Source organism: Alosa sapidissima, chromosome 23 (genome assembly GCF_018492685.1).
Source record: "Alosa sapidissima isolate fAloSap1 chromosome 23, fAloSap1.pri, whole genome shotgun sequence".
NCBI classification, from domain to species: domain Eukaryota; kingdom Metazoa; phylum Chordata; class Actinopteri; order Clupeiformes; family Clupeidae; genus Alosa; species Alosa sapidissima.
In genome coordinates, this window is record NC_055979.1 from 8,087,447 (window position 1) to 8,114,946 (window position 27,500).

The window sequence follows — 27,500 nt, forward strand, 5'->3', positions numbered from 1 at the left end:
CACAGACATGAAAATAGGTACGGTATTTATCATCTGCACTTCAACCTCAGAAAGCCCCTCAGGGCCCAGCGCAGGCGTTATTTTTAACAACAGTTGTAGGTGAGATAGACAGGTGGAAATGGGTCAGTAGAAGCAAGAGTGGAAATGTCACGTAAGTGCTAGAACTCACACAGAACGTTCCTGGTATTTCCTTGGACACGGATCGAGGAATATTCTCTCTCTCTCTTTCTCTCTTTCTTTTTCTGTGTGCCACTCCCCAGCCTCTCTTTCAGTCATAGATGTTCAGCATTTTTAGCAAGTCAAAAAGCCCAACATCATATATTACATGAGCAAAAGCATAACACAATCCCCGGGATTGCACTGAATGTAAACAGCAGCTTTGCTCAATATTACATAAGGCATTACCCGGCTGGTCTGAGAGCAGCCTAGCGAATTTATGTGTTTCAAAGCAGCTTAGCGCCTTATGCCAGCATGCTAAGACCACTAGGCCTTTACATAACGCCTCTGATAAACATCACTCTCACAAAATACCACTCACTTGCACACCAGCTCCTAGTTTACCATAACAATGAAACCCATGTAATCAAATCTGTCTGGCAATGGCATGGAAGGGGGATTGGAGCTCGGGGGTGGGAAGGTTATCAGGATTTAATGCTTGATGTGTCTTGTGGCCATGTTCACTGCCCAATTCCCACTTGCCCACACAGAGTGTGTGTTTGTGTGTTTGTGTGTTTGTGTGTGTGTGTTTGTGTGTGTGTGTGTGTGTATGAGTGGAACTTTAATGTTAATTAAGTGCATTGCACAATTAAGTGCATTACATGATATGCATTTGTTATTGTCATATTTATGTTGTTTGGGCTGCAGAGTCGGTGGGTCTCAGAAGCAAAATCATTCGAAAGATCGAGGAGCTGAAGATGGAGTCCATGTGCACGGGGGTCCCAGACGAGTACCTTTGTCCAATCACACGCGAGCTCATGAAAGACCCCGTCATTGCTGCAGGTGAGTGCTGGTGGTCTACCAGTGGCTTCCACGATTGTGCCTATGAGGAAGGCACTTAACCCCACTTAACTCAAGTAGCTCCTGTAGAGAGTTCACCGTAAGTGGCTCTGGATTTGAGTGTCAGCTACAACTGCAAGTAATGTAATGAAAACATTCTAGAACACGCTGGTATGTTCTACCGTTAGGGGTGAAGATAGCAGCTTCTAATGGTACTACCATTGTGGTAGACCTCAATAACATAGTCAAGATGGTAATTGAATTGGTGGATGCACTTCCTTCCGAGAGGCACTTTGATGGCTTTAAAGAGATTTACTTTGCTGAACTGACCACATACATCACATCATGCACAGAACAGCATTTTACCACCTGCATTCTCACCTTACCAGCCACATAGCTGTCAAGACTCATCACTACCAAGCATTTAGTAGTTGCTAGTTTATGTGTCTCATGCAGTGATATGCAATCCCAAAAGTAACATTTTGTCATGTCTCTTTAATTCACTTTCATGCCATGATCAATTGAAAAATAGCTTTTCATCTTTTCATAGAGGTATTGTTTTTACATGGGTCCACAGCTGGTTTTGTTTCATTGCACATTAAGAACAGGGTTTAGGGACAGAGTATCACGCGGTAGTTATGTTGCCTCAAGTCCATGCAAATCAAATAGCTGATCTGAATTTGATTTAAATCGTAAGAATGCCTGGTCCACTTCCCTTTTGCAACACATTACCATTTGTCGCGAACATGTCCACGACTGCAGAGGTGTTAAGATGCCCTGTGCTTGCCAAGAGACAACATTCTGGAGCATTCTCCCTTCATTCTAAATTCCATATAGATTCAAATACCTTTTGTCTGTTCATGGCTAGGCAACTGATCTGAGTAGGCTGTGAAGCAGTGATCACCTTCTCTCTTTATTGGAGAGTTTATTAGCAGACGCTACCATGCCTGTTGCATGCCTCTTTCTTTCTTTCTTTCTTTCTTTCTTTCTGACTTCTCTCTCCGACACACACACACGCACAGACTGTTTCATCCATTAATGTATGTCAAATATTTATTTAATTTAGAATGTTAATGAAATATAATGTCATGTAGTTTAGTCAGAGGGCAGCAGTTGAGTGGTAGTAGATGTAGCCAGTTGCTTGGCTGTCAGTAGAAGACCATGGTGTATGGACGACTGTCCTGCTCCCCACTCATCAGGTGGTCAAGGGCCCATTCAGATGGGACAAGGAAACTGAAAGGACCAGCTGTGACAACAACAATACTCAAGTCAACATTCAACATTAATTCACTTTGTCAATTTACACAATTAAAGCATATTTAATAACAATGGCAGATGACCAAAGAACCTCATTGGAGATCATTGGAGATTTCATTTGAAAATAAGCATTTAGTCTAGTCTTAAACCGTATATTGGAAACTGACCATATCAATGGTAACCACTGTAAGTTATCACACACAGATTGTACTAAAAACTTAGCTAACAGCTAAAAACCTTTACTTACAGTACATGATGGCCACTCTATCTTGTCCAGTCAGGTCCCGGCGACACAGCTGGCGATGGATCAGACCCAAGCCTGTTAGAAAAGGTTTGAAACAGGTTAAGTGTGGGCATAAATTATCAATTTATGGTCAATTCCATAGGTTCTCAACCTCTTTGGGGTTAAGGCCCACTGACTGATTATGATGAATTACTGATTATGGTGAATGTCACACACATCATTATAGACTATTAGCAGGGGCGTTCATTCTCTTATGCCCATGTTTTCTATACATACAGTGTCCATGAGCTGAGCACAAAATAAAGGCAAGTTATGGCATTATTCACAGATTAGGAAAGGTGATTTTAATTTGCTGCTCGACAAGGGAAAAGGGTGCTGACTTGATTTTTTGTTGTTGTTGCTAGAGCAGGCAGATAGAAAGTTGTGAAATTGTAGCCTACTAAAGACCAGATGTTTAGTTGTGAATCTGACTAACTATCCATATAAATGTTAACCACTATAAGGTATCACTATGATTGTAGACACAATAATTCCTCCATGTCTGTGACCTCACTTGCTGGTTCTGACAATAATTATTTTAATTATTTTCAACTGGTTTTATGATTGTGATATATTTGTGCTACGCTGGCCATTGAATGGTATGATTGGCCACCTAACAGTGATGACATTTGTCAAAGATTAATTTAGGTTTACTGTGATTAAAACTGTTCCAATGATAATTTCCTAGATTAAGCAAGGTCATACCTTGGTCTTCCTCTTCCTTGTTTGCTGATGACCTCAGATTCCCCATGAGGTGGTCAAGAGTACAGTCAAATGAGACAGGGTAACTGGAGCCAGGGCCAGCTGTGACAATTACAACAACACTCGTGTCAAACGGTCACATTTGATATTCATTAATTTTGTCAATATCAATGTCAGTGTATGTTTAAGCACATTTAATAACAGACCCCAGCCAACCTGGAGCATTAATACGATTTGAGATATTAGACAATAATTTAGGTTATAATTGTGATTATAATTCATTTAATGATATTCTCAATTGGTTATAATTGTATTCTTTGTATGGTGCCAATATAATGCTATGATTGGCCACCTAACAATTTCACAAATATTAGCTTAGGCATACTGAGAGCCAATGATCTTTTGCTTGGTCAAGCAAGTTCATACCTTGCTCTTCCCCTCCCGTGTTCGCTGATGAACTCTGCTCCTCCATGAGGTGGTCCGATAGGACAGGGTAACTGGAGCCAGGGCCAGCTGTGACAATTACAACAACACTCGTGTCAAACATAGAGACATTCAATATTCACTAATTTTGTCAATATCAATATCAGTGTCTGTTTGCAATTTAATCACATTTAGTAACAATGACAGATGATCAAAGACTCAGTTTCGTACATAAATTGACCCTACTCGTACACTTTGAAGATCTCCATTGAAAATGAGCCTTTAGTCCAAAACAACTACCAAGTAGGCCTAGCCACTATAACTGTATTTGCAGTAACTAAAATAGTTTACTTACAGTGCATGATGGGCATGTTGCAAAGGACAGGACCATCTTGTCTGGTCATCTCCCTCCACATCTGGGCATTAGCCACAACCCAACCTGTTAGGAAAGTTTTGAAAGTGTATCTGTGGCCAGGAATTATCAGTGTTATTCTATTATATCATCTGTTATTCACATAAAAGTATACTGTGGGTATTAGCTAGCCAAAGTTATAGCATAAGCTGTTCTATTTGTGTTCTTACTTGCTGGTTCATCAGCCTGAAGATCCAGTTCAGCAGGCTGAAGAACTTCTCCAGGCTGAGTGATGTTGATGTTAGCCACCTCACTTGCTAATTCAGCAGGGTTGAGATCCTCTCTAGCCAGAGTGTTCTCGGTGTTTGCCTTTGGATCACTTGCTGGTTCAGCAGGCTGGAGATCCTCTCTGGTCTGGAGAACCCAGCGTGGCTTGCGCCTCTCTTGAAAAGCCCGCACAGGTTTGCCTTTAGCCAAATGATTTGGCTTTCTCAGCTTCGTGTTCAGCCCAGATGTCAGTTGCTTCTTTAGTTTTCTTCTCTTGATCTTGGCCATGGCAGAGTTGTGACAGATCCGGTAGTTCTTGGTCCTCTGTCGTTTTCTCTTTGGTCTTAGCCGGTTTCGGATGGTGTTCAAGAGGGCTCTCATGGCTCCCATGAAGCAACCACTCTCTCCTCTCACCTCGCCTCTCACTTCCATCTTCAGCCAATGTAGTGGAATAGAAAATAGACTTCTCCTTTGTCCTTGGCAAGATTACCAATATCAAACAGTTAAAACAGATGAATCGGTGAATAATTTGTAAAATCTCCAGGAGCAAGCTCTCTCTCAGTGTTATCTTTGGTGTAGCCAGGTCCAACTGATTCAGTATTCTACCTCAGTATTCTACTTTGCACAGTTAGAATGTTCAGAAGATTCCAAATGATGATGCCCCAAAGCATTCTAGAACTCAACTTGTAATGATTTAAATCCACTGATATTCCATGTTAGATCAGTGGTCAAGTCAAGTGATCTAAAGGCCAATTTACACCAGACCAAAATTAGCTTCAAGTCAATTTATTTATATAGCAAATGTAACACAACAGGCTTGACCCAAAGTGCTTTACAAATGATTAAATAAGAAAATAAATAATAATACAGCACAAAATGCAAAATGCCTACCTGAGAGAAAAAAAGAATACATAATAATACAAAAATAATAACAAAGCAGTGGTAATACTAATGGACTTCATAAATGAAACCATGGGAGAGATTAGAGTGTACTAAACGCTAGGGGAAAAGATGGGGTTTTAAATTAGATTTAAAATTATCTAAGGTAGGGCTGGACTTGATATGGGAAGGGAGACTATTCCAGAGCCAGGGAGCAGCAACGGAGAAGGCCTGGTCACCTTTGATTTTAAGGCTGGAGGGGGGAACAGAAAGGAGTTGTTGGGAGGAAGACCTAAGTGACCTATGGGTATAGTAAGGACTTCACAGATATATTGTGGTGCTAAACCATTGAGAGCTTTGAAAACAACTATTTTAAATTCTATTCTGAATTTCACGGCTAATCAGTGTAGTTGAGACAAGACCGTAGTGATAAGCACAATTGTGATTCTGATTTTCCCTCTTCCCATAGATGGCTACTCGTACGAGCATGAGGCCATTGAAAGCTGGATCCGCACCAAGAACCGGAGCAGCCCCATGACCAACCTGCCTTTGCAGACCACGCTGCTCACACCCAACCACACCCTCAAGATGGCCATTTCCCGTTGGAGGACCAGCCACTGAGGGATGCTGGGATTTCACTGCCGTTCACCCCACGTTGGCCAGACTTAACTTCGAGACTGGGGAGCTGCATGGCTACAGGCTTTTAGTGGTCTGTCAAGGTTGTTTGCATGCTATGCAACTCAAAGGGAACAGGGTTGACACGTATTAAACACCTCCAGTAGAGCATATGTAGGGTTAGCCTGGAAGCCAGACCCAAATTTTCCAGGGCGGGAAATTTGGTCTGGAGTCGTTCCAATGATAAATCTATATGCCTAATTAATATATTAAGATATAGGCCAATAAAATAGTTTGGTCTGGCTTTATATGATTATGGACACATGAGCAACAGAGAATCAGTCATCCACATCACCTGAGCACGCTAGAGTAGATTTTGATTACGCTGTGGAATGTTGATAAGTCGCAGCTGAGCGGTTGTCAAGCAACGTCATAATAATTTTAAAGGTGTAGTATATCACTTTTTAAACGACACCCTTTTCAACCTAGACCATGGTATAACCTAAATATCACCTTATGTCTATGTGCCATGTATTTGATGTAATGACATTTGTTAAAAACATATATTTCATTAACATTTACTCAATGGCTTGCATTTTGTATTAATGAAGGTTGAGAAATGTCATTTTCAATTTGTCTGCCTTACGAAGCGTAAATCATCTACTGATTGCTGTTGTACTTGATCCACTTTCCTGCACACGACTTGAGCATATTACCAAATCAAATGTGAGAAAGCAACTCTAATATTTGAATTTGCATGTAAATATACAGTTCCTGTCAACTGTCAGCCTGTGAGCCTTTCTAGAGCTATGTGATATTAAAAAATAACATACTGGGAATATTTCCATGTCAGCCAAATGCTTCCCAGTAATATGACCCCTGGAAAATAATTTTCAATTAGTCCTGAAGTAAAACTTTAAATACTGGATGTAAATCTCTGGGCTTTGGTTCGGGGCAGGATGTGTATAGGTTTGGACATCTTCCCTTTATATTTGTTGTGCCAGCTCGCCATAACTCTGCAAAAATACTACACCTATGAACATCTAATGGCAAAAAATCAACAATAGAAAATAAAAAAGAGACATGATGTGACAGGAGTTGATGTGTGTGATTACTTTTGTGTATGTGTGCTGCGTTTTGAGTGTTTATGTTTATGGAAGCGAGGCCACACTCAGCATGAGATAGAAGTGGGGTTTATTAGAACTATATGATGGTGTTCCAGTACATTTAAGGATTATCTTAAACATGGCTACTACTGCAGACAGGATACATGATGCACTACCATCAAATACCTCCCCACTCTGGAGTATCAATCTGAAAACGGCAACTTTATAAACTGCAATTCTGACGTGCGTAAATCCAAGGAGTCTTCATTAAAGCATTGTAGTATATATTTATATACTTTTAAATAGGAAAACATCTCTGTAATATAACCGCTGTGCAAAAATAACTAATATATATAAAATATATTGCTTTTACAATTGACGAAGCCATAGGCGCAGTAAATAAATAAACCAGGTGGCGACAAGCAGGAAGTAGAGAATATGAGGCTATTTATACAATGTACAAAGGGACTGTTCAGTATCATCCCCATCACACACACACACACACACACAGAAGCATTCTTACACATTAACAAGAAGCAAACTGAGTACAAATATATACAGGTTTTAAATATCCTTAGAATACTAGAATGCCCATATAATAGACATTCATTCTGTAATTCTAATTACTAAGATAGAGTTTAAACTCTTAGGCTGTTTCTTAAAAATTAACATTATTAATAATAATAATACTTTATTATAGTTCTGTTAATTTTGTCGTGGTAGGGTTCAATGGCTGTTTTGTATTTAACTATTGCAGCAAAAGCCTTGTCACACTGTGAGAGATGGCGTAGCATAGTCCAGCGCTGTCCAGCTATTTTCTGTTCTCTGAACTGTAACAGACATCTCAGTGGGTATGTCTAAAACCCCTCTTCACTTTTAGAACACTGATCTAGAATCTTAACGAGCACAACGGCTCTGAGATTTTGTAGCCTTCATGAGCGCCTTGGGTATATACAACAGTTCCATTTTGTGGTTAATTCGGCAATAGAAATATATCCATGCACAGCCGTTGCATTTCGATGTCCATTGTAAGATACAGATACAGAAATATATCCATGTACAATTGTTCCATTTTGTTGTATATTGACAGATTTTGAAGCAATTATATCCATGTACAGTTTCAATTGGTTGAGGAACGTTCCTTTTGACCAAAAAGAGTACTATGCTGATTACAAGCGAACAGAGATGTGTGTGACCAGACAAGGTGTGGCCAGCCTGTTCTAGCTGGTGCAAAGCTGGCAGATAGCCCGGGGGCAGGTCACACGTTGGACTCGATGAAGGAGCGTTTGGGCTTGATGGAGCTCATGTGGATGGGGTTGTCGCGGGCCAGGCTGGCCTGCTTCAGCTTGCTCTCGTTGCTGTAGTGCTGCTGCAGGGCCGGGTGCTGGTCGCCGGGTCCGTGGGCGTGGGAGCCGTTGTGCAGGCCAGCCGTGTGCGGGTACGGGTGCTCGTGGTAAGTGCTTCCTGTTTGAGACGAGTAGGCCAAATCGCAGTTCATGCCTGGTGGCGCCTGGCCGCCCGACGTGTGCCCGATGTAGCTCTCGGCTGGGTAGCCGAGCCAGCTGCGCCCGTTGCCGTGGTGCCGTGGCTGCTGCTGCTGCTGCAGTTGTTGTTGTTGTTGCTGTAGTAGAAGTTGCTGCTGGAAACGGGCCGTCTTGTCTATGACACCCATGAAGGGGCGTGGCTTGTGCTCGCCTGTTGTGCCGCCGCTGCCGCTCTCTTGCCAGGCGGCGATGCCACCGCTCTCGCTAGGGGAGACGGCCATCTTGTCAGCCGCCGGGCTCCTGTTGCGTCCGCCGTCTGAGAGCACCCCGCTGGACGCCAAGCTGCTGGAGGAGCTGGACATGCGCACGTTTCCTCCGGCGCCACCGTCCCCCTCCCCCGCGCCGCACGCGGCCATCTCCAGGCGCTCTGTTACCCGGGCGACGCTGCCGGACACTGGCATGGCGTCAGCCGAGGAGGGGCAGCAGTAAGGCTTGCGCTCAGGAGGCTCCTCGGGGACCCCGGGGCCGATGTGGATGCAGGGCCCCGCTTTGAGTCCTGTGGGCAGGTGTCGGCTGGGCAGCGGGCTGGACGACCCACACTGAGGGGCGCTCTTCCCCCCCACTGACCCACAGCGGGTCCCACTCTTGGCCCTCTGGCTCTGGCGCCGCGGGGCAGCAGAGGGCTCTGGCAGAGCATGCCCATGAGTGAGCTCGCCAGGCAGTGTGCGTGTTAACGGGTAGCGACCCTGATGTTGTTGCTGCTGCTGTTGTTGTTGTTGTTGTTGTTGTTGTTGTTGTTTACGCCACACTTCCTGTTTCCTCCTGCGCTCCTCCCCCGCGTTGTCGTACACGTTCTCCTCCCCTTCATCCAGCCGCCGTCCCAGCAGGCCGTGGCCCTCCTCCTCCTCGCCATCCTCTCCCTCATCCTCGTCCTCTTCGTCCTCGTCATCGTCCTCGTCCTCGTGATCGGACTCGTGCTTGAGTGGCAGCTGACCTTTGCCCCCGGGGCGCTGCAGCTGCCTGCATTCCTCCTCCACGCGGGCCAGCAGGCGGCTGATCTCCCGGTTGCTGGGGCAGAGGCGTGACGCCTCGTACAGGTCCGACAGCGCCGCAGCAAACTGCCTGAGGAGGCCAGAAGAGATGGACATAGAATGTGGTCAACGTATTATAAGACAGAAACAAAAGATGGAAGACTTTCAACCAGGCATAAAAGTGACACTAGCTGAATATACAAATAAACAAAACAATTTCTACTGTAGTTGAATATTTTTTTTTTATACAATATGTTCTATCAGGGTAACAGTCCTCTTCTTAAAGATTTGGTATCTTTTAACCACAGGCCTATCAAAAACCACCCTTGTTAGATATGAGAAAGAATAATTTGCATTGTTTTTCAGCAGAAGTCACAAAACAATCTTTTAAAATATACATTGTGTTGTGTTTCCAGGATTCAGACGATGATGACCAGTGAGTCTTACCTGCTGCTTCTCTTGGCTCGTGCCCGGGCATAGAAGGCCTCGTATGATTTGGGCTTCAGCTCCAGGGCTTTCGTGGCAAACTCCTCTGCCATGCCAAAGTCCTGCCCAGACCAGATGGGACACCAGAGAGAAAGACAGTCTGTGTAAGTCTGTATTATCTGTCACTGATCTGGAACTCATTAAGTATAAAAACCACAAATTCTGTTCGTGATAAACAGACAGAAATCAGCAAAAGTCTGAAAGTCAGTCAGTCGTGAGCAATGTTGTTTTTATTTCAATATAGTAATGCTTTTTTTTCCCAGAGGAGGACATTGAAAGGTTTTTTTTTTCCTTAAGAGAGACGTAGAATGTTTTTCATCCAGTGAGATGGAGTGTTTTTCTCTCAGGGTGATTCAGTACTGTGAAAAGGAGAGGTCAGCAGGCGCTAATATGAAAGCGTGGTGGGTGTCGTGAAATATCTATCTCTCCTTGATTCTCTTTTCCTTTACCATCAGAGCTCCTCATGGCCCTCCCTCTCTCTCTCTCTCTCTCTTCCTCTCTCTCTCTCCCTCCCTCTCTCTCTCGCTCTCTCTCCATGTCCATTGGCTTCTCTCTGCCTTTGCATTTTTATCTTTCTCTCTCCTCCATTGTCGAGTGTTTTAATTTGTCACTGAAGGTTGTCGTCCTCCTCTCTGACCTACGTGCCATTCTCTCTCTCTCTCTCTCTCTCTCACCTTATGTGTCCCCTTCAGGAGAGGAGAGAAGAGCAAAGAAGAATGGAGAGGAGCAGAGAGGAGAGGAGTGGAGAAGAGAGGTGAGGAGCAGAGGAGAGAAGAAGAGGAGCAGAGGAGAGTAGAAGAGAGGAGAGGAGTGGAGAAGAGAGGAGCAGAGAGGAGAGGAGAGGAGAGGAGTGGAGATGAGTTGAGAGGAGCAGAGAGGAGAGGAGAGAAGTAGAGAAGAGAGGAGGAGAGGAGTGAGAGGAGCAGAGAGGAGAGGAGAAGAGAGGAGAGGAGAGGAGAGGAGAAGAGGAGCAGAGAGGAGAGGAGAAGAGAGGAGAGGAGTAGAGGAGTGGAGAAGAGAGGAGGGGAGTGGAGACGAGTTGAGAGGAGCAGAGAGGAGAGGAGAGGCCAGAAGGGTTCAGCTGCGGAGTTGTGAGCTGTGTCCACCCCGCCCATCACTCTCTTCACTCTCTCTGCAGTCTTAATGACCAGACTGCGTCTGAGAGGCAGGGGCAGAACCAAATGCCACACTCTCTTGCCCTGTCTGACATTTCCACTCAGCTGACGTGATGGGTCATGAGCTGCAGGAACTGCCCAGGGGCTCCTTCAGAGTGAACACAGCACTGATACCCATCTACCACTCTCCTCCACTCATCTATTTTTCTTTTCCCTTTCCCCTGCTTCTCTCTTCTCTTCTCCTCGTCTTCATTCTTCTCTGTCTCTTTCTACTATGGAGTAAGTACTGCACTGTAGTGTAACAGAGAGTACTGTAGTACTGTAACTATGTACCTACATGAATCGGAATGGATGGCACTAATGTGGTTGGCGTGTGTGTACGTGTGTGTGTGTGTGTGTTTGAACTGTGTGTGTGTGTGTGTGTGTGTGTGTGTGTGTGTGTGTGTGTGTGTGTGTGTGTGTGTGTGTTGAACTTTGTGTGTGTGTGTGTGTGTGTGTGTGTGTGTGTGTGTGTGTGTGTGTGTGTGTGTAGAGTGTTTGTGTGTGTGTGACTCACATTGGTTTTGCGGCGACAGCGGGACAGGTTGAGGTAGAGGGAGACCCGGAGCTCTCTGAAGGCCTTGAGGTCATCACCAAAGCCGTCCCGAGGAAACTTCCTCAGGGCGTACTGATACCTCTGAGCCGCCTCCTTCATCTTTCCCCTCTGTGGAGAGAAGAGAGCGCAGAGAAAAAGAAACAAAGTCAGGCCCACAATTAAACAATCGTCACTTATGATGAATCAGCTTCAGACTAAACAAACCAGTGGACCCACAGAAGAGACAAAGTGAAGGGGAAATGACTTAGAAACACAGAGAGGAGAGAGACAGATAGATAGATAGATAGATAGATAGATAGATAGATAGATAGATAGATAGATACTTTATTGATCCCCAGGGGATCAATAAATTCAATAAATTCAAATAATTCAAGAGAGAGTGGGAGGACTTTCATCAAATCAGATGGATGGATGGCGCCTAAAGGTGAGCAACTCAGTGAGAATAACAGATGAAAAACAAAAGTGATGGTGGCAGTGTTTGTGTTTGTGTGTGTGTGTCTGCGTGTGTGTGTGTGTGTGTGATAAGGTCAGCCGGTCTTTCATTAAAGGTGCCAGCCGAGCTGTCCCTCTCAGGCCTGCTCTGTGACCCACCTTATAGAGCAGGTTCCCCTCCTCCATCAGCTTCTGCAGCAGAATGATGAGGATGTCAGGCTTGGACGTGGCCATCGCCCAGGCTGCATTCCCTGGAGGGGGAAAGAGGGAACAAGAGATGGAGGGAGGGAGAGAGAGAGAGAGAGAGAGAGAGAGAGAGAGAGAGAGAGAGAGAGAGAGAGAGAGAGAGAGAAGAGTGAGGTATAGAGAGAATGTGAGAGTTTTAAAGAAAAAGAAAAAGTACAAGGGGGAGAGAACAGGAAAGAGAGAGTATGGGAGAGAAAAATAGAAATGCAGAGAGAGAGGCAGAAAGAAAAGACCAGGACAGAGAGGAAGAGAGAGCGCGTGCGAGAGATGGAGACAGAGAGAGGGAGGAAACGAGATCATATCTGTCAGCATTTGTCAAGACTGAGCCATCTCTATGGAGGTGTTCGAGAGTAAAGGTCACCTAAATTCTGTACCTGATCGATCGTACGGAGAGGTTCTGTAGCCTTGGGGAAGGTGTTAGTGACAGCAGGAGAGACAGAGAGAGTGGAGGAGTTAGTCATTTAAAAAAGAGAAAAATACAGCACTCATCAAGCGGGGGTGAGTCAACGCACATATTCATAGCATTCAAATAGGTAAAATCTCAATATGAATCAGAAATCAGGTGCTCACAGATGAACAGACAGTGTAATCTACAGGCAGAGCTACCATGCAGTGGCCTATCAGAGAGAACGTTTGGAAAGTATAGATACAAGAAAAGTAAGAAAGAATATCATTTCATGCATCATGCACATGACAAAAATGACATTGACTAATCAGGTCTAGGTACTTGGCAATATTAGATGTTTCTTTTGCATATAAGACTCATTCCAATTGTTCACGCAATAAAGCTAGTCTGTGTCATCCTGTTGTGGTCTGTTTATTAATTAATTCATGAAATTGTTTCATAGCTATAACCACTTTGAGCATCTGTTAACAGAAACACTGACATTTTACAATTTAAGTCTGTCAGACTTAATCTCTGTTTATATGACCTTGTTGAGCAAGGGTGATAAACTAACTCCCCCTCTAATAAAACAACAAAATAATAGAAAAAAAGCAAATGAAATATAACTCTCTCATGGCTAAACACAGTGACAGTCAGATACATCGCCTGCGTCCCATTTCTACAGGGCTGCGAGTGTCACACACACATACAACAGCCAAGCCAGAAGGATGCAGGCTGGCCTGGTTTAGGACCGGAATTGAAGGCTCCCGAGAAGCAAACCAGTGCAGAGGCTTCTTTTTTCCCTTTAACAGAACCTGATTCTGGATTTAGAGCACGGAGTACCCCCTGAGAATGCTGCGCTGGCGTTCTGGATTCTAGAATGTGATGGATAAGTGTGTGTGTGTGAGAGAGTGTGAGAAAGAGAGAGAGAGAGTGTAAGAGAAAGGGAGAGAGAGGGAGCCTGTGTGTGTGTACGTGTGTATGTGTGTGAGAGAGAGAGGAGAGAGAGAGAGTGAGAGTATGTATGTGTGTGTGTGTGTTAGAGAGAGAGAGAGTACAGTGTGTGTGTGAGAGAGAGAGAGAGAAAGAGAGAAAGTGGAAGTATGTGTGTGTGTGTGAGAGAGGCAGGTCTGTTCTGTGCCAGCATGTTCTGTGTCAGACTGTTCTGGGTCGGTCTCTCACCCAGCTTCGCTCCCTTCTTGAGGAGGGTGACCACCACAGACGTGTTGCGGCTGCCTATCGCCCGGTCCAACGGACGCATGCCGCTGTAGTCCATGTGCTCAATGACGGCACCGCGCTCTACCAGGAAGTGCACCTGTAGATCAAAAGGAGGTCAAAGATAAGAATAAGAGCTCTCTCTCTCTTTCTCTCTCTCTCTCTCTCTCTCTCTCTCTCTATCTCTCTCACTCACACACACACACACACACACACAGTTCAGGTGCTGTTCAGGGAGTGAATGTATGACAAATTGGTCTGGTCAATTTCCTTCATTTTAGCACTGAAATCATTCAGAGTTTTATGAATATAAGATAGTGGCCTTGGACCAGCAGGTCAGTTGGCCCACAACTCACAATCTCAGCGTCCCCATAGAAGGCGGCCAGGTCAAGTGGAGTGCGTCCGTTCTTGTCGGTGTGGTCGATGGCAGCGCCCCTCTCCACCAGTGACTGGACCACACTCCTGTGGCCCTTCAGACAGGCCCAGCTCAGAGCAGTCAGCCCCTCCTTGTCCACCACTGTCAGAGATGCTCCTGTACACACACACACACACACACACAAATACACAAATGTCAACTTGCACTTTGCAGACACTACTTATGCTGAAAAATGTTAATAAAAGTCAAAAAACATCTGAAAAGATCCATCCGACATGGCACCCATTTTTGCAATGACAATCTGTCAATGTTCACACTGGTCACACACACATTGGAGTTATTTCATCTCGTCTCACCTTTGTCCAGCAGGAAGTTGGCAGTGCCCAGGTGGCCCTCGCTGGCCGCCACCATCAGCGGTGAGCGGCCATGTTTGTCACTGGTGCCCACGTCGGCTCCATGCTGCAACAATAGCTCCACCACCTGACACAGAGGAAGGAGAGGATGGAGAAAGTCGAACGAGACAGCTGATGCATGAGCCATTATGGTCATCACTTTCTCTACAAATACTTCTGTGCTGTCCAAGATACAGTAACTGTGGGGCACGCCTATGAATGTCAACAAACAGACTTAGGTTTCCTGACAGTCTTCCTTAAAACACTACTGAGGATTCCTTTGATATTGATTCACAGTTTTACAGTATGTCAGAGCAGTTGAAGTGAGAGGGTCAGGATGCTATTTCAGAGTTTTTGAGATTAGACTAACTGGGCCATTTTCTCACAAGTTCAACCCTGAGATGTGTGTCACCCAACCGAGTGAGAGCGTGAGTGAGTGTGAGTGTGTCCGCCTCACCTGTGCGTGTCCGTATCTGACGGCGTTGAAAATGGGCGACACCCCCCTGCGGTTGGGTTGCGTTACCGAGGCGCCCTGGTCCAACAAGAATGAGCAGCCATCCAGTTTGCCTCGGCCTGCTGCTGCAGTGAGAGCTGGGGATGGACAGAAGAGCTGGTCTTACGCTAACAGTCATAATGTCATTATGTTTCATGGTAAAATCAGAGAGGCAGCCCCAGCTGTGGCGCAACTGGCTGGGGCACCTGCATCGTACGCCGGCGACCCGAGTTCGATTCCCGCCCCGTGGTCCTTTCCAGATCCCACCCTGACTCTCTCGAACTTGCTTCCTGTCATTCTCCACTATCCTATCACATTAAAGGCATAAAAAGACCAAAAAATATATACTTTAAAAAAAAAATCAGAGGCAACAGGAATGCTATTGGCAGAGATTTTCTAATGAGGAGACACAGCACCGGGTTCGATTCCCGCCCTGTGGTCCTTTCCGGATCCCACCCCGACTCTCTCTCCCACTCGCTTCCTGTCATGTCCTGTCATGTCCTGTCCTGTCTCATTAAAGGCATAAAAAAGGCCAAAAAATACTTAAAAAAAAAAAAAGAAATGCATGGGGTTAGTTTGTAACGCCAATATTTCAGTTGTCTACACATATTCCGCCCCTTCCGCGTCAACACGTGAATACATTGTGCCAATCATGTGGTGTGTTGTGAATACATCGTGCCAATCATGTGTTGAGATATCGCTGCTGGAGCAAGGTTGGTGTCGTCATGCCTTGCACACATGCATTTCTGCCGAAATAGATGCTTGATAAGTGGCCAAAAAGCGTTACAATATGGCCGCCGAGTGGAGGCACTTGCCTAAAAGGACTTTGCTATTGGTATCCCTGAATCCCCTGGTGCTTTTGGAGGGGAATTGATGATTCAGAAAGAAAGGAAAACATGATGTCCAAAGAAGAACTGCATTGTGTGGTTTCCGCAGCATGGCAGTCATACATCGTCCACATTGCAGATTCAAATTAGAACCCAAAATTGGCAAGAATACTTAAGAACACAGCAATAGCCATCAATGAAACAAATGCTCTGTGGGAAAATATGTCTCTAGGACTGATTCTCCTGGGCTTTGAAATCAGCAACTAATCGCTGCCCAAGACACCACATAATCAGCCATGGGCCCATGCACCATTTCTACTGTATCATGGGGCCCACATGGCAGAATGAGTGCTGGTGTGTGGGTCCAGAACAAAAACATTGTTAGTTTCTGCGGCTATATAAACTACCAAAAGCTGGACAGAGAAAGTGGTGCCTACTGTACTGACATGGTTCACACAGTCTACAGAGCCGTATATCTACAGACGTCACGGCTGCTTACCTACGTCACTACTTCACCTGGCATTTTCACTTAGCCACATGCCACCTGCAGCTACAACCCATCTCATTCAATTCAACACTGATGCTTTCACCTCGATCCCACCATGGCTTAATAACTGTAGCTGCTCAATCTGCGGAGTCAGCACAGCACAGCACGTCCTTGACCTTCACTCGCCAGCACTGACTGACAGCCAAATGCCAGAGGCTCTGACATTTACCAGGCCTGTAGATGTAGGAATTAAAGCCCTTGTGAAGTAAATACAAATGTAAATAAGTAAATAAATAAACAAAGAAGTAACTATAATGTGAAAGCCAACACCGGGGAAGCCTTTGATATCTGTCTGTCCTCACACAGCCTAATGGGCATTTGACCTCTGGGCTGGTGCCGGATCAGCTGGGTGGCAGATGGCGGTTTATTTACACAAGCCTCGACCGCTGAGTCAGAACCTCCGAACGGAGCAGCGCAGGGTGCTCGACACGTGACGTGACGCGACAGTGCCACACCCATCCCCTGTCACCCAGGTCTGACTAAATAGAAGCTTCTCCTCTCGCCTGGGCTGCTCTCTTAAAAGCCTTCAAATGAGCAAGTGTGAGCGCAGCCTGGATGAGTCTCCCATGTGAGACAGTCACAGCGTCTGAGTAATCACCAAGCGTAATCACACATGACGAGTTTACAGCACTGCTTACGCAACGGAGCTGCTGGTCCTGATGCTGCTGCTGCTGTCAAATGTGGCACTAGAGTTTGTGGAATCCAACACAAATACCATGCATGTACACAACTGAAGTACCATAAACTGTCAGAACAAAATTAAATTCTATCAAAAATAGAATATGTAAAGACAAACTAATTCCTCGCAGGTCAATAAAAGAAAACTGTAACCAGTACAGTGCAATAAAATAAGCATAGAAGTACAGTAAGTAGCTCAATCATAAAATAACAATATTTAGCTTACCTGCAAAAGGTATGTACTTCTGCAGTAACTATCATCCACAGTACAAATCTCATGTACTATGCTGGATACTGGTCAGTCAAGACAAACCTCCAGCAATTTCATTGCTGGACACAAATGCTGTATTTGGTCAGCTTGTTATTTATAAACTAATTAATGCAATGAACTCTTGGACAACCAAATGATTAAAAGAAAATTCAGCTCTATTTATAAACAAAAATATTGCCGTTATCTGTTTTAACAGACAACAGATTTGATGTTAGAGGTCCTCATAGTTTGTTTTTTCTTTGATGGCAGTAACTTCAGTTGTCATACGGATTTTCATTATCATTTTTCTCAGAGGATGTCTTTTTTTTATATATTAGAGGCTCGAAGGTGCGAAGCATATTGACAGATATTTTGAACAGTGTCCTGAGTAACTATCACTGACCCATCTTTTAATGGCTGTTTCCATAAACCATGAAGTTTTCTTACCGGTCTCTCCCCACAGAGAGTCATATCCATCAATCTGAACTCTCAGGTCATCCTCAGTCATGGCCAGCAAGCTCTTCACCACCTGTACGACCAGCAACAACGTCAGCAATCAAAACAATCGTTTTACACTGCAATTCTACCCTAGTCTAAAATGAGTCTTTGATTTTGCCCATTTGAATGAAATATTTACATTGTTATTTTAAGTATTTAAATATTACATTGTTATGTTAAGCTCTGATATATTTTCACTGTCTACCTATGATAAAACACAGAAACTAAGTTTGAGACTGTGTTGAGAACAGTTTACGTAAATATGCAGCTAGGCTTACATGTAAAATTAGAGTAGGAGTCCAGGTTAGTACTATGTAATGATATATCCTATGAGAAGTACATAGTTACATTACTACCTACTCTATTACATTGTAATAAGCACTCTAACTATGCCTACCGGGGTGTGTCCCATGCTGGACGCTGCTATGAGGGCCTGCTGCAGGGCCTTAGTCCGGGGGCCGGTGGGCTCCTGAGGGTCAGATGGGGCCCAGGGCTGCTCCAGGAGGAACCGTATGATGTCAGGGTGACCCCTGAGAGCGGCATGGACCAGCGCACACTGGCCACTCTTATCCACATGCTCCACCTGTGGACACGTGGCAGGAGCCGGGGGGTCACACAAGTTAACTCAAGTCAAGAGCCGTACAATTTGATTTGAGAAGTATAGCACAGTGTCATTTTGTGTTGATATACTGTAGTAAGTCATATACAGTACTTTAGATCAGTATACAGTACAACGGTACTTTAATAGATAATAGATAATACTGATAGATTTTGTATAGATAAGGGTAGATGCTACTCTCATAGATAATACAATGTGATATTATTTAATAAAGAATATATAAATTATATTCTTTAGATGCATTATTATTGTTTTTAGGTGTATTGTCATTGTTCATTGTGTACAGAACATGACCCATCTGACAGCCCACCTTCGCTCCTTTCTTGCAGAGCAGGGTGACCACCTCCTGGTGTCCAGCGGCAGAGGCGTAACAGAGGGGGGTCATGCCGCTCTCCGCCACCCCGTCCACGGGCGCCCCGAATTCCAGGAGCAGAGCCACCATCTCCAGGTGACCCAGGTGGGCCTGCACACACAGCACCGTGGAGCCGCCATGCACCTCCGTCCGGTAGCACACGTTCGCCCCACCCAGGATCAACAGACGACTCACCTGAGAGAGAAGAGGGGAGATGTTACGGTCAGAATGTGTGTGTGTGTGTGTGTGTGTGTGTGTGTGTGTGTACATGCATGTGTCTGTGAGTGTGTGCGTGTATGTATATGCAAGTATTTTCTTACATGTCCCTGTCTGTACGTCTGTATGATTATATATGCCTATATTTCTGGGTGTCCATATTAGTCTCATCGAATGGTGAATGGAACAGTCTCCCAACAGGCCAGCCCTCTCAAAATAAGAAGGATGAGGGAGGTTGTAATCAAAACAGTCCCAAAATATAATCATGTCCTAATATAAGCCATGCAGGATGTGGAGAAGACAACTAAATGTTTATGTGAGCTTGAGTGGATGTGTGTTTTAAGAAGTGTGTGTGTGTGTGTGTGTGTGTGTGTGTGTGTTTATCAGTACCATCTCCAGTCCTGTAAGGAGAAAGAGAGAAATATGGCCGCTCCTCCTGCGCCTGTGACCCTGTGTGTAGGGAGGACATGCTGCTCTGACTCTGGGCTGATTGAGTTAGCCTGCCGCTAATGAAAGAGCTCAGAGGAAATGGACCGGCTCTTTCAAGCCTCACGAGCATCCACATCCTCTCTATTGCTGAGCTCAGGGCCACAGAGGGTCTGGACGGGTAAACAAATAAACACACAGATACACATACACAGACACACACACACACACACACACACACACACACACACACTCCTGAATGCCAGGCACAGCCCTGCCCATGAAGGCACCCTGTTTCTACCTTTTGTCCCCCCAACACATACACTCAGACAGACACACACACACTCACACACACACACACACACACACACACACACACACACACACTGCTGCTGCTGCTATCACACACATATTCCTCACCTCTCAACCTCCTCCCTATCCTACATCCCTCTGTTCTTCACTTTTCCACCTCCTCCCTTCCCTACATCCCTCCGTTCTTCTCTAGCAAACAGATCTGTGCGTCAGACATTAAATACCAGGACTGAATGGACATATCGGGTGTCTGATTAATGCTTTAAGACTGAGGGACAGTCATTCTGTTGATACACTGACTGTTGAGTGTATGAATGGGTTCATGGTTTCACATGTGTGGATGAATGAATGAATGAACGAATGAATGAATGAATGATATTTCACATTCCAAAGTCAGATCCTCTAAGCCCTCTAGCTGGCTGTACTGTTTATAATATAGCAGTGCATACTCTAATCCTTGAAGTCAAACACTGCTGTTCTGTAGCCAAACACACACATACTGTATACACACTCCCAAGCAAACAACTTTAAGACTTATCAAGTAGAACACACACACACACACACACACACACACACACACACACACACACAAACACACACACACCCATATGTAACCCTTTCAATTTCCGGTTAACATCTGCTTCTTGTGGGTCTAGAATATCACTAAAGCAGAAGAAAATCATCGTCCGTTTCAAAAAAGGCAGACACTGATTGCATCCTTTAACATGACAATGATCTTTTTGAATGTGAATGTGAACATGATCTTTTTGTTAAAATACCAAGAGCATTAATTAATTCATATTCCATCTGCCAACACAATGACATATTATTAGATCCTGCAGACTTGCATACCAAAATTAATTGCCATGCTAGACTGCTCTGTTTCATATACTAATTCCTCCAGAACAGATAAGTGGTTATGGGAATGACATTAAGTCTACTTCGGATGCAGCTGAATTCTGCATAGGAAACAAAGGAAACAGACTAGAAGACTAAAGAGAATTTGAAATGCTAACATTTTCACTGACAGATCATCAACAACTGAACAAGATAATAATTTGACAGAAACAGGCAACTGAAAAGGTTTTCTAATACGAAAGAGCGTGTGGATTTTAGTAAAGGGAATGAGAACTGTCTAGATAATTCATCATTTTTATAGTTCATAAACGTGTGTGTGTGTGTGTGTGTGTGTGTGTGTGTGTGTGTGTGTGTGTGTGTATGTGTGTGTGTGTGTGTGTGTGTGTGTGTGTGGTGCTAGTGCAAGTGAGAGGTTGTGATCACCTTGACATTGGGTGTGTAGAGGTTCCTGAGGGAGCCCAGGGCAGCAGAGAGGCCATCAGTACTACAGCTCACCCACAGAGCCTGCAGCACACTGGAGGACACGCCCGTCTTCTTACTCAGGCCCTGAGAGGGAGAGAGAGAGGGAGAGAGATGGAGAGAGACAGCGGGATTGGGAGAGAGTGTGAGAAGAGGAGGGACATATAGGAAAAACAGAAAGAGAGAGAGGACGACAGAAGAAGAAAAAAATAGGGAGAAGGAGGAAGTTATAAATACAACCCTGCAGCCAGTGGGCCACACAGTTCTGCTCATGTCATTAGCCTCTAACCATATGCGCTATACGCCCTGGATGTGGCCAGAGGGATGGGTTTCAGTACATGCATGTAGATGTGTGCGTGTGTGTGTGCGTGTGTGTGTGTGTGTGTGTGTGTGTGTGTGTGTATGTGTGTGTGTGTGTGTGTGTGTGTGTATATGCGTATATATATGCGTGTGTGTGTGTGTGAAAAATAAAGATAGAGTAACTGAGTCTGTACGTGTGGCCACTATCTATGTGTGTGTTCCTGCGTGGCCTTGTAAGTGTGTATGCGTGCAGTGCTGTGCGTGTATGAACCTTAAATATGTGGGCTTTAAGGATGTGGTGGCCCAGCTCCATGGTTTGCTGGCGGTTGAGTTTGCCCTCCTGGCGAGACAGCATGAAGGCCATGAGGGCATGACCACTCCTGAGGAAGAATAAACATCACCATCATCATCATCACCACCACCACCATCATCATCATCATGCCCACTCCTGAGGAAGAATAAACATCATCATCATCATCATCATCATCATCACCACCACCATCATCATGCCCACTCCTGAGGAAGAATAAACATCATCATCATCATCATCATCATTATCATCACCATCAACTTCTTCACCATCAACTTCTTCTTCTTGACTTTAAATCATCATTACCTGCAAATCCATCAACTTCATCAACTCCTGATCTGCCATTGACATTGTTGTTTATTATTGATATTCTCCTTATTATAGTCTGACCATCACCTTAATTTGCTCCCTATTAAATTTTACGTTTTATATTGTGTTGTATTTGTATGTCGCTTTGGACAAAGGCGTAACCACAACCATAACCATAGTCATGATCTTCATCACCCTCCCCTGCCCTTCCTCACCTGGGGTCGCACAGGAAGTCCGTGCTCTCACCGTCGGCCCTCCACACCAACCACTCGCGGAAGGACGGGTGGCAGAACATGCGCGTGCGGTCCCGCCGCACCACCAGGAACGGCGCCAGCGTCTCCATGCGCTGCTGGAAGTCGGCCCAGTCCATGGAGCCGCGCGCCTGCCCAGCGTTCAGCGCCCGGAATAGCTGCTCGTCCGAGAGCGGGTGCAGTGATGCCAGTGCCACGCTCAGCACCGGCGCCACCCGCTGGAAGGCTGCCGTGCCGCCGCAGAAGCGCAGGTTGCACTGGAGCAGGTAGAGCTCGGACAGCGAGACGGGCACCACCTTCAAACCAAATAAGACTGTTTACAAAGCGTCTTTCGCTTCAAGATAAAAGTGTCATTCTCATCTGATGCAATATTTTTATTAGCCCAATGTTTTGTATGAGAGTGCAATGAAACTTCGTTCTTTGTTTGAAGTCTTCAATTAGTCAGTCAGCACCTCAGCAAGATGTGCCTTTAACCCTTTGATTAGTTTATACAAGGTGCAACAACAGTGCAAAAGCACAGAGAAATGGAATCATTTTGATACAAAACACAACTGGCTGGCAGTGTAGAAATATCAATGAGTAAAGAGTCCAAATAAAACCAAGAAGGTCAAATGAATTGATATGATGCAGGGCTAAAATGTTGAGATTACATATATAAAAAATAGACAACCTTGAAGCTGGAGCTCTTGGTGACCAGGTGTCCGCGCTCAAAAAGGTCCAGTGCCAGCTTCAGGTAGAGGAAGGAGCCCTGGCTGCGGCCGACCAGGTGAGTGGCCAGGCGGGAGGTTGAGGAGGAGGAGGAGGAAGAGGTGGACGAGGGGTCGGAGCGCCCGTTGGATGCCACGTTGGCGCCAATGGAGGGGCTGGCGTCCATACGCTGGAGCACATAGGTGCTCAGGTCAGCAGCAAGATCCTTGTTGCTGTGGACATCATCCAAGGAGATCTTGGGGAAGGGCAGCAGGCTAGTGACCTCCTGGGGAAAGGGTTGGGGGGTGGAGAGAAGGGTTGGAGGGGTCATGTATGTGTGCAAACACAGAAACACACACACACACACACACACATTCCTACTTTCCTTCAAAATATTCCAAACTGTCCAACATACACACACACACACACACACACACACACACACACACACACACACACACACACACACACACACACACACACACACACACACACACACACACACATACACCCCCCCCCACACACACACACACACCTCTTATCTGAAGTCCTCCAAAAAATCAATACATTATTATCCTTCAATCTCAGACACAGCAGGCTGACAAAGCAAGCTGGGATCAAAGCCCTCCCGCCTCTCAGGTAAGATGAGAGCCAATCTCAAAGAACAAAGGCACATGAAAAGAGGATTAAGAAGCCAAGATAAAGAGACAGGCAGAGATAAAGACAAAGTTAGATAGTAGCGCATAAACATAGGTGAGATTCTAAGGACAGTATATACTGTATCTCTCTCTCTCTCTCTATGTGTGTGTGTGTGTGTGTGTGTGTGTGTGTGTGTGTGTGTGTGTGTGTGTGTGTGTGTGTGTGTGTGTGTAAAAGAGACAGAAAGGCAGTGGACAAACACTGTAATATACAGCTTCTACAAAGACACAGCCACCACACGATCCTCCTTCAAGATCAATGTAGAAAAACAACACAGAGACACCGGTGTTATTTCATAGCATGGCACAAAAAAAAAAAATCAGTGACAAAGACACAGAAGTGGCGATCTACTGCATGTGCTCTCTGTTGTGCAACTGCCACCCGTGCTGGCTCCCACCCAGATCCGTAATGGCCGCCCATAACCAACTGCAGATTAATGAGTGCTGGGAGCAGGCAGCTGCCCTGGTGTCACACTTTAACCTGACAGAGCCGTAAAGCAAACTCATTACCCTATTACTAAATGGCATCCCAAAGCCACAGATCAATGTATTAAGTTATGGGCTAAGCAACAGATTAGAATAGAGGTCAAGCACACAAAATACATTTTACAACCCCCAAAGAGCCTACAGCTTTCACCCTATACTAATCTATAGGCTATCCATATATCATTGAAAGATGTAAAGATGTTACAATAGATATTAGCTAAACAGATTTAGTCTATGGCAAACCACAAGGCATATGGCAAAAATGTATGACGATAATGACCAACTGGTGATGAAACTACTTTGGAGCCTACAGGTTACACTATCATATCAAAGCTATCATACAAACATCATATAAAGGTAAACAATTAAATTCAAGAATTCCTGAAATTCATTAAAATAGGAACAGTCACATGGTTAAGTTCAGTAAAAAAGAAAATCTTGTATATGAGTACAGTTGTGTAAGAGACAGAGTGGTCACTCACCACGTGACTGATCCTGACCGTGACCACCAGCTTGAGCCAGGAAGGGAACTTGGAGATGACCTTGGTGAGGAAGGAGGCGATGGTGTCACCGTAGTCTGGCTTGTGGAACTCGGCCTCGTTCAGACCGTCCACCAGGATGATGTAATCCTCCTCCGCAATCTTCCTTTCTGCATGGTGACCAGGAGAGAGAGTGAATGAGCGAGACTTCCTATAGAGATCTGATATCAATGGCACTTTTTGTTAGTTCTTTGACAATCTCCCTGTTGAGTGTTCCATCACCAGCCTGCACTCTCGAATCTCCAGCGCTACATCAATCAGTGACATTCAGAGGCAAATTGACGACACTTTGCTTTGTTACTTTGCAGGCTTGTTGATGAAAACCACTATCCTCAGCCTTGCTCTGCAGAGGTAGCGAAGGCTGAAGCAAACTAATCGCAGCAACCAATGGAGATGTACTGGGAAGATCTTGAGAACCTGAACTTGAGAACATGAACAATGTCTGTATGCACAATTGCACAATTTCTACCAAATTTTGCTGCTCTTATTTCTTCATGAGATGTACTGGGAAGATCTTGAGAACCTGAACTTGAGAACATGAATGCATGTGTGCATGTGTTAATTCACACGTGTGTGTGTGTGTGTGTGTGTGTGTGTGTGTGTGTGTGTGTGTGTGTGTGTGAGTGTGTGTGTGTGTGTGTGTGTGTGTGTGTGTGTGTGTGTGTGTGTGTGTGAAATCATTGCCCTCATTTTTGGTAGTTTAGGCCATGTGCAGAAGATGTGTGTACGAGGTCTGCAGATATGTGGACTACATAAGAACAAGGCCAACAAAAACTGACAAGATATTGCTCTGTATCAGCAGTAATTGGTAGCCTATGGAGGCATAGGTGCCACCTTTACCCCTAATGTGCATTATGGACTGGGATATTGTCTGCTGTTGTACACCTTTCTGTCAAATTTGGATTATGCCATGATATATGCTTATCTTCTAATCCAAATAAAGAATTTAAATGTGTGTGTGTGTGCTTGAGCGAGGCCTACCTTTCCTCAGGTTGGCCAGTGGCTCCAGCACGCCCCGTCTGAAGGCGGCCACGGGGTCCTGCACGCAGGAGCGCAGGCTGAGGAGGCCCTGGAGCTGCGGCTCCCGTAGGAGCTGCTCCCTGTAGGCGCCCAGCTGCGGAGAGCGGCACAGCAGCGCGGCCACGCTGTGCACAAACTCGGGGACCAGGCACGTGTAGGTGTTATCGGCCTGGCAGTAGTGGTAGGCCACCACCTGGGAGGAGAACGATAAGTTGCATTAGCACCATTGGCTGCAAGAGTTAGTGCTAATGACTAGTTATACTATAGCATTAAACTATAGCATTAAAATGCTGGGATACGGGAGCGAACATTTGGGGGTTTATGTCTGTATTTCTCCTTAGTTATAAGTCTAATGTTAGCGTCTTTATTATAACATGTTTCACTTTTTTAAATATCAACATCATTGCAGAGTTGGTGCTAACCCTTAGTGATAGCATTAAACATCAACATCACTTCAGAAGTTAGTGCTAGCCATTAGTGGTAATATTAAACTTTGTAATACGTCCCTTAGGTAGTATTATCTGTTACAAAATAACTGCATTAACTGCACAAAAATAACTGCAATCACAATGCAATAACACTGCACTGTACTTCTGAAAAATTGCAGTTGTTTTTTTCCCATAATTGCGATTATTTTTTGTAAAAGATCTCCTGGCTTTTGTTCTGGGAACAAACTACTATTTTTTTAAGCCATTGTAGTGTAGAACATTTTAAAAATCATCATCATAAATGACAAATTATCATAATGGCCACATTATACTAATTACACTGGATTCTGACTGTCAATGCAATGCATAACAAGATCGGCTATCTACCATAAACTGTTTACACATGATGTCAGGCTTGTGATGGGAAATGCTAGGATAGCATCACTTATCAGTAGTGATTTTGTTAAAATATATATTTTTTTTGTATTTCATTTTTTCTATGCTATATTTTATATTCATTCTTCTTACAACTGGCTCTGTGCTGATACACTTCTGCAGCTGCTGCTTCTGCTTTGGCATCATCTGTTGGACTGCATTCTAATAAACCTTTTTAATTTTAAAATGGCAAGACGGCAAGACAAAGGCACAGTACAGCCTCTGAAAGAGTGAGTCTTTCTTCTCCAAAATATCTCTCATCTTTTCATATAAAGCTTTTCCACTGCATGCTGTGCTAACACATTTTAAATATGGATTTTGCTATGCAAAGCAAGCCTGCATTGATTTACAGTCGAAGTGAGTCGAGAGTCAGTAGGGAAGAAAGACTGAACAGAGAGATGGAGATGAGGGATTTAGGGGAGGAGAGGAGAGGAAGATGATGAGACAGATGGAGGAATGGAGTGAGAGACGAGAAGAAAAGAAAGAGAAAAGGCATAGAAAGGAAGAAAAGGAAGATGGAAGTGAAAGGAGAGAGGGAAAGAGATGAGAGGATGAGATGGATGGAGGGAGTGAGAGACAAGAGAATGGAAGAGGAGAAAACACAAATAAGGGCAAACAAAAAAAGCAAGGGATGTGGGAAAGAAGGAAAGAAAGAAAGAGAAATGTGTAAAAGAAAGAGATAGATGAAGATAGCTGGAGAAAGAGATGATGAGGGCGACAGATGGAGAGTGGGGTGGTGGACTGAGAGAGATAGACCCAATACAAGCAGGTGGGTGGGAGGGAAGGAGAATGCTTCAGCTTACAATTAAGCTCTGCTCTCTGTCTCATGTTCCAGACACACACACACACACACACACACACACAC

At 44.8% G+C, this 27,500-nt stretch overlaps 3 protein-coding genes and 1 long non-coding RNA gene across 7 annotated transcripts in view; 2 read left to right on the forward strand and 2 right to left on the reverse strand.

Annotated features, from left to right (window-relative positions):
• Nucleotides 1-6,866, forward strand: part of LOC121698425 (WD repeat, SAM and U-box domain-containing protein 1-like) — a 14,767-nt gene extending 7,901 nt beyond the window's left edge. For both annotated transcript variants that reach the window (XM_042080518.1, XM_042080519.1), the window contains exons 10-12: nucleotides 1-17; nucleotides 865-999; nucleotides 5,629-6,866. The exon at nucleotides 1-17 is cut by the window's left edge and continues 163 nt beyond it. In XM_042080518.1, the coding sequence (XP_041936452.1) occupies nucleotides 1-17; nucleotides 865-999; nucleotides 5,629-5,780 (304 nt within the window). In that variant the 3' untranslated portion in view covers nucleotides 5,781-6,866. The remainder of the gene's footprint in view (nucleotides 18-864; nucleotides 1,000-5,628) is intronic.
• Nucleotides 2,036-4,877, reverse strand: LOC121698426. Its single transcript, XM_042080520.1, has 6 exons — nucleotides 4,244-4,877; nucleotides 4,017-4,100; nucleotides 3,665-3,751; nucleotides 3,242-3,340; nucleotides 2,501-2,572; nucleotides 2,036-2,242 (listed from the first exon to the last, which is right to left on the reverse strand). The coding sequence occupies exons 1-6, from the start codon at nucleotides 4,710-4,712 to the stop codon at nucleotides 2,145-2,147; spliced, it is 909 nt and encodes a 302-aa protein (XP_041936454.1). The 5' UTR covers nucleotides 4,713-4,877; the 3' UTR covers nucleotides 2,036-2,144.
• Nucleotides 6,867-6,951: 85 nt separating the features above from the next.
• Nucleotides 6,952-27,500, reverse strand: part of LOC121698424 (protein TANC1-like) — a 72,307-nt gene continuing 51,758 nt past the window's right edge. For 2 of the 3 annotated variants that reach the window (XM_042080514.1, XM_042080515.1), the window contains exons 11-28: nucleotides 25,734-25,965; nucleotides 24,696-24,862; nucleotides 23,013-23,315; nucleotides 22,307-22,638; nucleotides 21,744-21,852; nucleotides 21,137-21,259; nucleotides 18,860-19,096; nucleotides 18,328-18,513; nucleotides 17,880-17,961; nucleotides 15,095-15,228; nucleotides 14,602-14,725; nucleotides 14,226-14,401; nucleotides 13,837-13,969; nucleotides 12,644-12,673; nucleotides 12,183-12,274; nucleotides 11,553-11,699; nucleotides 9,843-9,943; nucleotides 6,952-9,486 (exon numbers count right to left, since the gene is read on the reverse strand). In XM_042080514.1, the coding sequence (XP_041936448.1) occupies nucleotides 8,139-9,486; nucleotides 9,843-9,943; nucleotides 11,553-11,699; nucleotides 12,183-12,274; nucleotides 12,644-12,673; nucleotides 13,837-13,969; nucleotides 14,226-14,401; nucleotides 14,602-14,725; nucleotides 15,095-15,228; nucleotides 17,880-17,961; nucleotides 18,328-18,513; nucleotides 18,860-19,096; nucleotides 21,137-21,259; nucleotides 21,744-21,852; nucleotides 22,307-22,638; nucleotides 23,013-23,315; nucleotides 24,696-24,862; nucleotides 25,734-25,965 (4,056 nt within the window). In that variant the 3' untranslated portion in view covers nucleotides 6,952-8,138. The remainder of the gene's footprint in view (nucleotides 9,487-9,842; nucleotides 9,944-11,552; nucleotides 11,700-12,182; nucleotides 12,275-12,643; nucleotides 12,674-13,836; nucleotides 13,970-14,225; nucleotides 14,402-14,601; nucleotides 14,726-15,094; nucleotides 15,229-17,879; nucleotides 17,962-18,327; nucleotides 18,514-18,859; nucleotides 19,097-21,136; nucleotides 21,260-21,743; nucleotides 21,853-22,306; nucleotides 22,639-23,012; nucleotides 23,316-24,695; nucleotides 24,863-25,733; nucleotides 25,966-27,500) is intronic. The other variant, XM_042080517.1, reaches the window with a different exon arrangement.
• The window catches only part of LOC121698427, a 5,563-nt gene continuing 3,710 nt past the window's right edge, over nucleotides 25,648-27,500 (forward strand). The window contains exon 1 of the long non-coding RNA XR_006026761.1: nucleotides 25,648-25,714. This is a non-coding gene — a long non-coding RNA (uncharacterized LOC121698427). The remainder of the gene's footprint in view (nucleotides 25,715-27,500) is intronic.

What these genes read in the sequence shown, in the direction of transcription:
- LOC121698426 (XM_042080520.1), bottom strand. Translation starts at nt 4,712, where the DNA reads ATGGAAGTGAGAGGCGAGGTGAGAGGAGAGAGTGGTTGCTTCATGGGA. An exon ending in CAAGGAAGAGGAAGACCAAG is followed by an intron (nt 2,573 to 3,241) that starts GTATGACCTTGC and finishes CTTTTCTAACAG; the next exon opens with GCTTGGGTCTGATCCATCGC. An exon ending in TAGAGTGGCCATCATGTACT is followed by an intron (nt 2,243 to 2,500) that starts GTAAGTAAAGGT and finishes TTGTTGTCACAG; the next exon opens with CTGGTCCTTTCAGTTTCCTT.